The sequence below is a fragment of the Paralichthys olivaceus genome, chromosome 1, assembly GCF_024713975.1.
Source record: "Paralichthys olivaceus isolate ysfri-2021 chromosome 1, ASM2471397v2, whole genome shotgun sequence".
NCBI classification, from domain to species: domain Eukaryota; kingdom Metazoa; phylum Chordata; class Actinopteri; order Pleuronectiformes; family Paralichthyidae; genus Paralichthys; species Paralichthys olivaceus.
Window position 1 is genome coordinate 24,146,828 of NC_091093.1, and position 12,035 is coordinate 24,158,862.

General features: G+C 42.4%; 1 protein-coding gene and 1 long non-coding RNA gene across 2 annotated transcripts in view; one reads left to right on the forward strand and one right to left on the reverse strand.

Annotated features, from left to right (window-relative positions):
- Positions 1–203: 203 nt before the first annotated feature.
- LOC109624942 (uncharacterized) lies at positions 204–4,932 on the reverse strand. Its single transcript, XM_020079877.2, has 7 exons — positions 3,492–4,932; positions 2,394–2,579; positions 2,119–2,314; positions 1,606–1,818; positions 1,336–1,478; positions 593–728; positions 204–410 (listed from the first exon to the last, which is right to left on the reverse strand). Exons 1-7 carry the CDS (start codon positions 4,694–4,696, stop codon positions 204–206), a joined length of 2,286 nt encoding a protein of 761 aa, XP_019935436.2. The 5' UTR covers positions 4,697–4,932.
- A 3,485-nt stretch (positions 4,933–8,417) lies between these two features.
- The window catches only part of LOC138409241 (uncharacterized), a 36,127-nt gene continuing 32,509 nt past the window's right edge, over positions 8,418–12,035 (forward strand). Inside the window, exon 1 of the long non-coding RNA XR_011242565.1 lies at positions 8,418–8,506. This is a non-coding gene — a long non-coding RNA (uncharacterized lncRNA). The remainder of the gene's footprint in view (positions 8,507–12,035) is intronic.

A 12,035-nucleotide genomic window follows, 5' to 3' on the forward strand; every position in this document is an offset into this window, starting at 1 on the left:
AAGAATAATGGCAGCACACAAGTCACTGTAAGATCTACTTTATTCAATGTACAGGTACAGAGAAGTTGACACAGATGTTGCCTGAGTTGAGGTTCATTGATGAGGAGTAGACTGAAAAGAGGTTAAAGTCTGCATTGATCACAATGGAATGGGGGGGGGGGGGGATGATTAAAAAAATAATGTACAGGGAGTTTAAAAGTCCTCTACTGGGTGTTGGCCTGATAGAGTCCATGGATCTTTGGATTGTGGAAAGGCTTGCGACTGTAAAACAGCAGATATGCATTTGGAGACTGCACGAACCCATCCTGCACCTCTCGGACAGCCGAGTCATCAAAACAGTGCCAGCTCCGGGTCAGGGTGTTGTGGCACAGGGCCGTGTAGTGACCCATGTTCAGGTGACCTGCATGGTTCTATAGACATAGAGAGATCATTTGCAGACAATTTGTCATTTCATACAAATATGTTATACGTATCGTTTTTTTTTAATTTCAAGTGCTTTACACAGTAGTAAAACACTAAAAACAAAAAGAGTCTTTAAGCATAATATCATTGGCAAGGCACAATTTGCGTGCGTGCATGCATGTGTACTCACCACGACAGCGTACAGGCGGTATGAAGAGTATGAGGTGTTTTGAACTGAGCTGGACAGAAACTGAGTGAGATCGAGCTTTGTGGGGAAAATTACATTCGTCCTCAGTTTCACCTGGTTCTTCCCTTTACATCCAAACCTAAAGGGCAGAAACAGATCATGTGGTTTTTCAGAATGTGTTTAAGCCAATTATTAAACAACATTATCTCTCAGGGCTGTTTAAACACTAGCTTTTCATTATAGAAAACATAACTCATGTTGAATGAGGGTTAGTTACTGTGAAGTTCTCTTTCTTAATATTCATACGTACTTTAGTATGTTAATGTTTTGACAGTTCGTGGGGCAACACTTCAACTCACATTTAAAATGTGTGAATTCAAATTAAAACAAATGTGCCTTTGTTTTGTTTCTATGGATTTTCTTTCAGGTCTGGTAGTTCTCCTCTGACCTCTCCCTTAATCAGTTATCTACTCTGACAAAATACTGTCTTTACTAGCCTGATTCTATAAATATATGAATATATAGAACAAATGTGTATTACTTCATAACATATATTATATCTATAAATTGACTCTATAAAGAGTCAACTCAATCTTTTCCACATTATCCATATTTACAAAATCAATATCTTTGTTCCCTGTACAAAACTGAGAGAATGACATAGTTCACAGTAACAGTGAATATATTAATTCACAATAACTGAAGATTCATTGATGAAACCTGCAGCGTCAGGTTTGTAAACCCACCGTTTCAGGTGGAGCATCAGGATCTCGGGAGGTTTGTCCAAACAAGTCAGCAACGCTGTTTCTCTCCTGAGTCCACACACGGAACACAGCATCTTCTCTCCTCCGCTCAGGACAGACTGCTCGAAGAACAGTGACAGGCAGTCCTGCTCAACACAGAGGCAGAGTGAAGGTGATGGAAACCACAGAACAACACGGCCAAGAACCAGTTAAATATGACATGCACCCAGTGTTGGTGATGTTTTGAAGATGTGAACTGATGTTACAAGGCACCTGAATGGAGCACTTGAGGACGCCTGTGGGAATGGCTAAGGACAGGACGGTGAAGGCCTGTGTGCTGTGAGCCTGGTAGTTGCATTGCGTGCAGAGGGTCGTGTAGCTTAGCTGACCCTCGAACAGATGTGACACGATGGTGGAGTCTCCAGCTGCAGTGGTGCAGTTTTTGCTCTGGTCTTTTCTCATCCGTCGCATGTGGCGCTTTGCAACCTTGTAAATAAACACAAACAAACAGATTTATTACCTGCGCAGAGGAGGTTTTGTTTGTACCTTTCTAGGCATCTAAAGGATACCTTACAATATATCATAAATATAGAAATGAATAATTAAAGTAAAACCAACATCAGATCAGGAGACATCAAGAGATCAATACAATAAATGTAACACAAGGTTAAAATCAGGTGAAGAGACAAAGACACGTAACAGTGCATATGTGAAGAGTCTGATTAGTGAGGGATAGACAAGATGCTATATATGGTGATGGTGCAGATGAGATGGAGGCCACCGCACTTTTTTCAGGTTGTCATGCAGTGCGTTTAGGAGAAAGAGCAGCAGTTCCTGGGCGTCTTGCTGGGAGTAGTTGTTGAACTGGGGGAGGATGGAGCACAGCACAGATCGAGCCTCCACCGGGGCACAACTGGAGCTCCGGCCCAGCCACATCTCTTCCAGCAGGCGCACAAACACCTCGGCCACCCGGCACTTGGACCTGAAAGAACAGAGTTTAAACCAGTGGGAAAACATGGCCGTCAACATTGAACAAATGAGAGACGGTGTGTGAGATTAACCTTGCCAGCTCTTTGCGATTGTCCTGGTTGAGGAGGTGCTCCACGAGCGGCACAGTGGAGCAGAGACACTGCAGCACAGCATTCAAGTAGCAGGAGTTTCCAAAGTTGTCCAAACCACACACTCCAGGCATGTTCCACCTCTTTCTCTCATGGTCCCTCAGATCACCATAGCTGAAGGACTTGACCCTGGAGGGAGAGTGAAAGAACAGAGCACATATCAATCTCAGCATCTATGCATGTGCAGCTTTTCACCAAGTATCGTCCTTTCAATAAAGTCACAACTTTAAAATCCAAAAATATGTTCATACGGCTGAAAAGTTCTGTTTTTCAACAACTAATTAAATCTATTTAAATGTTGAAGTGATTTATCAGACAAAAATATCAAACTTGCATTTTAAATCATTGTAAATTTAATATTAGCATCTTTGAAATTTTGGATTTTTCACTATTCTCTCAAACATTAGCGACAAAATAAAAGATAAACTCAAATGAGTGTCATTCTAGATGATCATGTTCCTGAAGGATAACCTGGCTGCGATTCCCGACAGTTGTATGAAGTATTAATACAGAAATGTTTATTACTGTGATCCCACAGTCTATGGTGTTCATTCATGGAGTAATGAGACATGAATATGATCAAATACTTGGTCTTTGATAATAGGTACATTAATATGTAAATGACTTGAATTTGCTAAATGTACTTGTTTGCTTTACATTATCCACACAAAGTCAACTCGTAATGATTTGAATTTAAGTTTGAATATTCTCAATTGCAACTACATGACAGTGTTGAGCTTAGGATGCTAAATTTGTTTCAACTAGTTTACACAAAACTGTGGCTTGTTTGACCTATTTTGGAAATCAGAACGATGGCCCCTCACATTGTCTGTGCACGACATATTTTAATCCTACCATTAAAACCTTTATAAATAGAGAGAATAACTATATTGAATTCAAAATTAAATAAAAAAGTGCTTTCAAAAATAGAAAGATATCACAGCAGGATTCATTCGTTTTAGCTTTTTCCAAGTGACGTTGTTATAATCTTGTATTTAGATCTAATATTATGAATTAAAACACTAAGACAGTAAAACTCACCTTTGCTTGGACACATTCTTCAGGCTCGTCTCTTGGTGGGAGCTGCTGTTGAGCTGAGGTAAAACAGGCACAGTGATGCTGCTGTCCGTGTTCAGCTGAGAGGCCAGCGTCCTGGTGAACTCCCTCAGGTGGACCTGTCTGCCTGAGCTCTGCAGAGTGTGCAGCACGAATGTGTTGATGCAGATCGTGTGTAGCGTCACCCAGAGGCCCGGGAGAAACACATCCACCACCGGTCCTCTCAGGTCCGGCAGAGGAAGTAGAGCAGGGCCGGTCCAGCCCTGCAGGTGGGCTACGAGTTGAGAGAGCGAGTCCACGACCGCTGGGTCCACGACTGGTCTTTTCACAGTGGGAACAAAATGAATATTGAGCCCGAGGCCAGAGAAGATGTCTGTGACCCTGCCCTCCATCCACGCAGAGCGGTCCAGCTGAACCACGTGTCTGTTGCTGCAGAACGGTCTCAGCAGGTGTTCCACCACCTGCTCCACCACTGGCTTCCTGCTCTGCCTCCGGAGCTGCTCTGGACAGTACAGATACATGTTGCAGATGAACCCTGAGCTCAGGTCGCAGAGGAGGGCAACATGGAGAGAGCAGGGACCCTGCTGGTAGAAGAGCTGGTACTTCTTCACGGCCAGGTTTTGACTGGGTGTGTAGAAGGTCTGGTAGCGCCTGGTCAAGTGGCTGCAAAAAGCAAAGAGGGATTCCAGCTTGTCTCCATCCTCCAGTCTGCTCAGTGACAGGAGTTTGTTCTGGAAGCTGTTTCTCCTCAGGACACCCTGCCATCCATCCAGTTTCAGGGTCAGCTCAGAACCAAAGCTGCTGTCGTCCCCTACAGACAGGCCGCTCTGTAGGAAAACAGAGAACCACGTCAACGCCTCGGCGTACTCCTCCCCGGATAGATCAGTGCTCTGCTCTCTGCTCTGGATGTAGAGTGGATGATTGGCTCCTGCCTTCACGCCGGCAGCTCTCCGAATCAGCTCCCGCACAGCTCCTCTGTCCAGCACCTCCAGCAGGAGCTCCCTGGCAGTGTAGTAGACCTGGTAAGTGGGGCCACTGTGACTCCTGCTGAGCGGCTTCACTTTTTTGGATTTGAAGATGTTTGGCAAACAGAGGCCGTCTCTGTTGGTCTCCATGTTCAGCTCCTCCACTGGGTGGCACTCCTCCGACATCCAGGTGCACTCCCTCACTGACAGAGCCTTTGCCTTCATCTCTCCTTTCTCTGAGATAAAGTTATTTCAAAATGTGATGATGGCGTCTCTCACGACGGAGTCATCGGATCTATGACCCGACCAAGAGATGTAGCCCGTTAATGATGAGAAAAGATAAAGAGACTCAGGGCACTGTGCGCTCAAGGCGTTCCTCAGGGTATGTGTGTACTGTACATGCATCTATATATGGCTCTGTGTGTGTGTGTGTGTGTGTGTGTGTGTGTGTGTGTGTGTGTGTGTGTGTGTGTGTGTGTTGATCTGATGTGAAGCACACTGACACACATGAGAATCTGCTGTTGAAGTTGATTCCCTGTAGCCAGACAACAGTGCCTTGGCAACCTCTAAACACAACCCTTTGACCCAGTGCAGCTATCATGACATGTTGTTGTCGTCTTTGTGCACGACTTCAGGCTCATGCTTGACCTTTAGAAGAAATGGAAAAAGCCCTGCATGTCATCAAGCGTAACAACATCTCTCGTACTGCAGCTTTCTGCTGGTGACAAAATACTCACAGATGCATTACTTTCCCTTTTTTCATTCTACCCATTCTTTCTCCCTACAACTCTCTTGTAGCACACTCCACACTCCTAGTGGACGGCTATATATGACTCAGGAAGTAGAGCGGGTCGTCCACTACAACACAGAGAGTCAGTGGTTTGATCCCTGGCTCTCCTAAGTGTCCAATGATGAGACACTGAACCCCAGATTGCCTGACAGCTGTGCTGGCAGTGTGTGAATGATGTGTGATAGACAAAGTGCTGCAGATGGACTGGATGAATGTGTGTATAACTGTGAATGGGTGAAAACAGTACTGTAAAGCTGAGAGGACTTTTAAATGTAAATAAATATAATTTACCATAATCAGCCATTCCTTTCACTGCTATTGTCGATAGGGCCGTCCTGTCCTTATACATGCAGGTGTTCTGAATAGCCAGTAGGAGTCACTAGTGCAGCAACAAGGACGTGAACCTGTCCTTGTCTTTTCCACAACCTGGAGCACTATCAAATGTGTATTGTGGGATCAAGCAGCGAGCCACAGGTATCTGTATCAGTGCTGGTAACTGGATCTCTGTGGTTGAGGCTGAGGCTTATGATCTAAAAGTAAATTCAGAGGTGGTGCCAACACCAACATAGAAACAGCACTGGAACATGAGTCTGTGGCAAGTTTCTTAATCCATAAGACAAAGTTTTCTGTATGAGCTGTCTCAGTGGTAGTCAGAATTCATATTTTGAGCTTGTGAATCTGTGTTCACAAATAATTTTCCCAGTCTACAGCTGTATACCAAAATTCAAGTTATAGAAAGTTAGTTAGTCGTTAAGAAAGAGGTAATTTATAATACTTACATACTGTATATAAAGATGGACAACGCACGTACAGGAGGAGGCAGGGTTCTATACTGCAGTCGGGCACCAGGTGGCGATGAAGATGGTTTGGCTTCACTTATGAGAACTGTCATGTGGTACATCTTTATCTTCAGTCCATGGTCAGGACTAAGTGACACACCTGTAGAAACTATTGATATGTTGATCCATTCTTCACCATCTGGGAACAGAAATGGATTAATAATTTGAAAACTTATTATGGCTACAGCATGACTGTAATCTTCTTTGCTAGTTAACTGTGAAATGTGACAAAAAAAAGAGACATTTCATTATAATCACAATAAAAAACCAGCACCCCTGCTAAGGTCCAACAATCCCCTTAATGAAACCACATTTAAATTCACTGGATCCAGATTTTCATTTGAATCGGCTGCTTAAAAACTAACAAACGAACAAATGGATCGGGGTGAAAACATAACCTTCTTGTCAGAGGTAAAAGATGTAATATCAGTGTTTATTTCTCCACAATCCTGCTTTTGTTGTCTTAAACTCAACTGGATTTGTACCAAATTGACAGAATGTGTCTCCAATATTGTAAAAATACAATTTCACGCAAAATAAATAATATTGTAATGCTTTATTGTACATTCATACAAAACAAAACAAGCAGTTGAACACATAATAAGAGTCTTTCTCTTGCCATCTTTTGTGTTTATTCCTGAGAGTACGCTGCAGCCTCAGTGTGTCGTGATCATATCCTGCCTTCTATCGTCGAGGGTGGAAGAATCAAACAATCACCTCGAGGGCCCTGGAAGCTCTCGTGCATAAATCAAATCCACTATTGGGCTCAGGATATGTTAATCCCTTCATATAAAAGGGCGTCCTCTCTCCTTCACTGCGCCCTTTGAGCTTTCTAATGACACCAATTCATTTATACACAGACAACACAAGACTGTTTCCGTTGTTACAGGACGAGCTTCACTGTGAAGTGGCCAAATCATGACACCCACACAATGAATAAGAAACAAAGCTGGTTTTCAGAGGGTAGTCTCAAGTTATACGTACGCAGTGTATTTGTATATTTGTGTGTATATTATTCCAGCACCTGAGCAGCTTTTCTTTCTGTTTTTCTGTTTTTCAGGCCTATGGTCGAACTATGAACCTTACACCTTTTGTTTTTCTCTAAATAAAATTCATTATAATTCACTGAATCCTAAGCTACGTCGGACAGCCGTTTGCCATCTACTCTTATTTTCTGTGTGTGGACACCATATAGTCTGTAAAGACACATCTCCACTTTCTCCCACTATCCAGAAACCAAGCCAAAATATCCCAGATATGAACGCTGCCATCTTACTCATTTGGAACCCGAGTCTGTGCGGAAGTGATCAAGGAATGGAGCCTTGCTAACAAGGTCTGGTCGATACAGGCGCTCGACCAATTGTGACTGAGTCTCAGCTGTCAATCATAATGCTTTGCTTTTTTTTTATTGCATCAAAGAACAAATTAAAACCAAATAACCAATAAATGCGACTTAAAATGAAAAATGATTAGAAAAATGTGAAAAAAAACTGTGAAATAACAGTAATGACATTATGAAATATTTCAAAATAGAAAGAGAACAACAAAACACACATGACAGAAGGTTTAAACTTGATCATAGGGTTCAACATACCTGATTTTATTTGCTTTTGACGAGCACTTTATTTGGAAAAATGGATTTCCCTGCTTGTGTAATTGGTCAGATGACATTTGTTTAATGCCATGTTCTAAATCTGCTGTACTCGCACGACAGAACCTTTATCTAACTCACATCAGATGACTCCTGCTGAGGAGAAGCTTGTGTTTTCATTTAGCCTCAGCAGCAACAATCCTTTAGTAGGAATAGTATCTGAGTGTATCCACGATGAAAATAAAACAACCTCATTGTGAGGTTGTTTTGTGCCCTCTGTGTTATTTAATTCATCTTGTCACTACAAGATAATTAACTCTTGCACAGTGGGATATAAAAACATGAAGCACATGTTTCCAGTCTGAATATTACATGTCTCATATATAATAATAAATGTGCTTCACCAAGGACAGTCATCGCTTCTATGCAGAATGTATCGAGGACACAGTGACTATTAATTAAGTCTTTCGAATAACTGTCTATGAATGAGGACACATCACGTCAGCCACTGTTGTTTATTCAATTTAATTCAGTTCATTTTGTAAATTGGAGGAAGTTTACATCACAAGTTCGAGTCCTCACAATATGATACAGAGGAACACAACCGTTCTCACTGTGAACACGTTTTTACGTTTCAGCTTCAAATTCATTATGTTCAACTGAGAACTGCAGTTTTAAGTGGATTTATCTTCTGTCAATGATCGTGCGAGTTAAAAGCTCCTGTGGTTCAGTGAGTGTCCCACACACGGAGGGAGCGGCCGCAGGTTCGATTCTGATCCTCAAGTGTCGTGAAGAGAAGCTCAACGCGACACAACGTAAGTGAGTCTGTGTCTGTGTGTGTGTGTGTTGGGGGGGTTGTAGTGTGGGCCTAGCGTTAGCCTCGTGCATATAATTAGCAAATACAGGTAAAATGACTGACTTAAGCTGACAAACAGGCTAATGTCATGTAAGCTAGCTTTGTCTTTCAGCAGCGACACAGTGAAGACAATATATTGATGTGAGGATGAAGCTAGCATGTTATGTAGCCACCTAGCATGATGTTAGCCTGTTTTTGTGTAGTTGCTCAGATTACTTGACAGTAAAGTTTACGAGAGGTGTTTGTCACTTCTTAGTATCCCCTGAAAACACTTCTGTTGTGTTCTGAGTATTTGGTTGTGTTGTGAATATTTAGTATATGCTAGTGTGGTAAGTGTATAGTATTTGGTTGTATTGTATTTGGTTGTGTTGTGAGTACTTGGTTGTGTTGTGAGTATTTGGTTGTGTTGTGAGTATTTAGTTGCGTTGTGAGTATTTGGTTGTGTTGTGAGTATTTGGTTGTGTTGTGAGTATTTAGTTGTGTTGTGAGTATTTAGTTGTGTTGTGAGTATTTGGTTGTGTTGTGAGTATTTGGTTGAGCTGTGAGTGTTTAGTATTTGGTTGTGTTGTGAGTACTTGCATTTTCTATTTGCGATGCTCGTGTTTCCAAATTGATGAAGTGATGTTTCCTTTGCAGCGTGTTGAGCTCTCAGCCAACGTATTAACAACTTGTCTCCCTCGTCAGTGACGCTGGGGTCACATTAGCAGGGCTGCTCATGGCCTGTATGTTGAGTCCATACTACAACTCCTAACTCTCTCCGTCCACACGTTGGGATGTGAGTGTGGTTTTAAGACAAACATGAGCAAAATATGTCTCTACTGGCTGCAGAGCATTCTCACATGAGAGGGAAACTTATTCACACAGTTTGTGTGTATTATCAAAGACATGGTGGATGAGAGCAGTCACCTGTGTTCACTGTCCTCTGAGGAAGACTGAATTTTTAACTCTACTGTCAAAACCGCACGTTGCTCGGACGTAGTACATGACGATCAGTGGCACCGGTCAGGACGCTGTGTAACTCTGGCTGTAGGTAGGTGCAGGTCCCTGAGGGCCAATGTCTATTTATAAAGGCACTTTGTGTTCTAACTTTAGTTTCCAGCCCTTGGCCTAACTCTGGTCTGAATATGGACTCGCATTCTGACACTGAGGAGCCATAACGAGCAGTCTCGAGTTGTAGCAGATCACTATCCCCCGATGCTTTGTATCCACATTTATTCAACTGCACTGCAAGGCTTAGTTATTTGAGCACTTTCCATTGGTGGGTCTTCTACAGAAGCTAAAGCAGTTCTTGGTCTTTGCAGAAATACTCCAATGCCGAAGTTTAATTGGGCTTCCAGGAAAGAGAATAGAATTCGTGACTTTGAATTAAGAGGTGATGCATTAAGCTACTGTCAGCTGACGGTTGGTGAGCTGAGCTACTTATCTTGGCATTGCTGGATTTTATTTTTAACCTGACAACACCTGACAGGCCCCAGGATACCGGGGGAAGACCTCAGAGTGCGGAGGATGACTGACAGTGAGCGAACATGAGAAAGTGAGGCGTGTAGGTGCAAGGCCGAGGAGAAACGCACAGTATTTAGATGTAAGTTAAGGAGGAATGTGTCAACAGAGGGGGGGGTGTGGAGTAGTTTGTCTTTGGTAACGGGGGGGGGGGGCAGCCTGTGTGGTGTTGATGTGTTGACGTGTGAGCGGAGATGCAGGCGGTGAAATCAGAAACATCCTCTGCAAGAGAGAGAGCAGAAAGATTGATGGGAAAGAGGAAGTTGCGGAAAAGTGGACGAGAGATGAGCTGGAGGAGGCTGTCGTAGACAGAGGACGCGAGGAGTGAAATCAATAAAAACACAGAGACATTTTGACTCTTGAGTGTTTGGCCTAGATTCATTTTCTCTGACTTGGCACATGCCAGGTACCTTAGCTCTCATCTGAGTATAACAGCCGGGCTTAATCACTGCGGCTGAGGATTGTGTTGTTACCAGGTGACCAGAAAAAACAACACGTAGCTGGCCTAATTTCTCTCTGCAGGAAGCACCAGCGAAGGAAAAAAAAAACCCAGGCGCAGCTGCAGCTGATTATAGTGAGACAACCTTTGTCCTGCAGCTTTTCTCTTCCTGTAAGGTTGGATTTGTTTAAATGACGACAGAGCCCGGCTGGTTGTCTGGTCAAAGATTTATTTATATTCTGTTATAAACCGGTGCTTGACCTGTTTGTCTCACGTGTACAAACATTTATCTGTGAGGAAGCTCAGAGTGTCGAAGGAAAACATACACACGTACAATTCTGTGTTAAAACAAAGGATCATTATTTTAACATTGAAGGTTTGCTCATTGCAGGGGACTCACAGGTTAAACATGCAATGGTGGAAAGTAATGAAGTACATTTACTCAAGTACTTCTCCACAGCACTGCTGCTACACTGGGTCCCCACCAAATTTAGAATTCATTTGAAGATACCTGTTTTGACAAACAAGACTCACATCGCTGAGCTGCTCTGTCCATGGAGTTCGAGATACTCATTCAGGTCCTCTGACTGTGTAGCTGGTCAATATCTTTTGAAGTTGTGGCCCCAACATCATAGAAGACTCCAGTGTTTGAATCTATGTGTTTTCCTGTCTGTTTTTTTATTGCAGATGTGGAATGTGTATTCCTACTTTCTGGTTCATTTATTTGTGTGAAGCACTTTTTTACTTTGGTCTGAGAAAGGTGCCGTATTAAATAAATGTTACTTTATATTCTTTCCTAGGTTTCAGAAGGATAAATAAACCTTTCTCTCAAGTGCATTTATTTGACAGCCAGTTTACAGAAAGATTTTACATACAAAACATATCGTATAAAATATCAGAATGGATTATATTTCATATTCATACATCAATAGTGATAAATCAGTGGCATGACAGAGGCTAACCTACTTTTTTCTTAATGCAGCAACATTTTCTGAGATTAAACTTTTTCACAGCTTGAAAGTAACATTTTATTTTAATAAAACCAAGACCCATTGAGATGGATATATACCACATTAAAAAAATAAGCAATACCTCTTGACCCTAAGATATTTTGCTATTTTAACATTTACATCTTATGCATTAACCATTTAAGCAAAAATACTCTACTGCTGTTTTTTGTCCAGCAACATAAATCTCCTCCCTCAGATCCCAGGTCTGACTGCTAAGGTGACTTTGACAATGTCGTCACAACCTACAGGAACCAGTTATTTCCACAGTGACATGTCGTCACCTGTTCTGTCCCAATTTAACGGAGAAGTTTGGAAATGGCGTCTTGCGTTCCGACACATTATCTGCTGACAGAGAAATGCGTCACTGTTGCAGAACAAGCAAAATAGGTTATTGCACAAACAGGGAAATGTGCACTTTCCTTTAAATTCTGCTTGTAGCAGCTTTAACACAGGTGGGAATCTGTGTACCAGTAAACAGCTGTGAAATGTGGCTTTGTGACTGAGCCAGGCCTACATTTAGACCGTGAGTCAAAGCTCGT

Bases quoted from the DNA above. Each gene is read 5' to 3' on its own strand.
- LOC109624942 (XM_020079877.2), bottom strand. From the start codon at position 4,696: ATGAAGGCAAAGGCTCTGTCAGTGAGGGAGTGCACCTGGATGTCGGAG. The intron at 2,315-2,393 runs GTTAATCTCACA...CTGTTCTTTCAG, and splicing joins AATCGCAAAGAGCTGGCAAG to GTCCAAGTGCCGGGTGGCCG. The intron at 729-1,335 runs GTGGGTTTACAA...TCTGCCCTTTAG, and splicing joins CTGATGCTCCACCTGAAACG to GTTTGGATGTAAAGGGAAGA.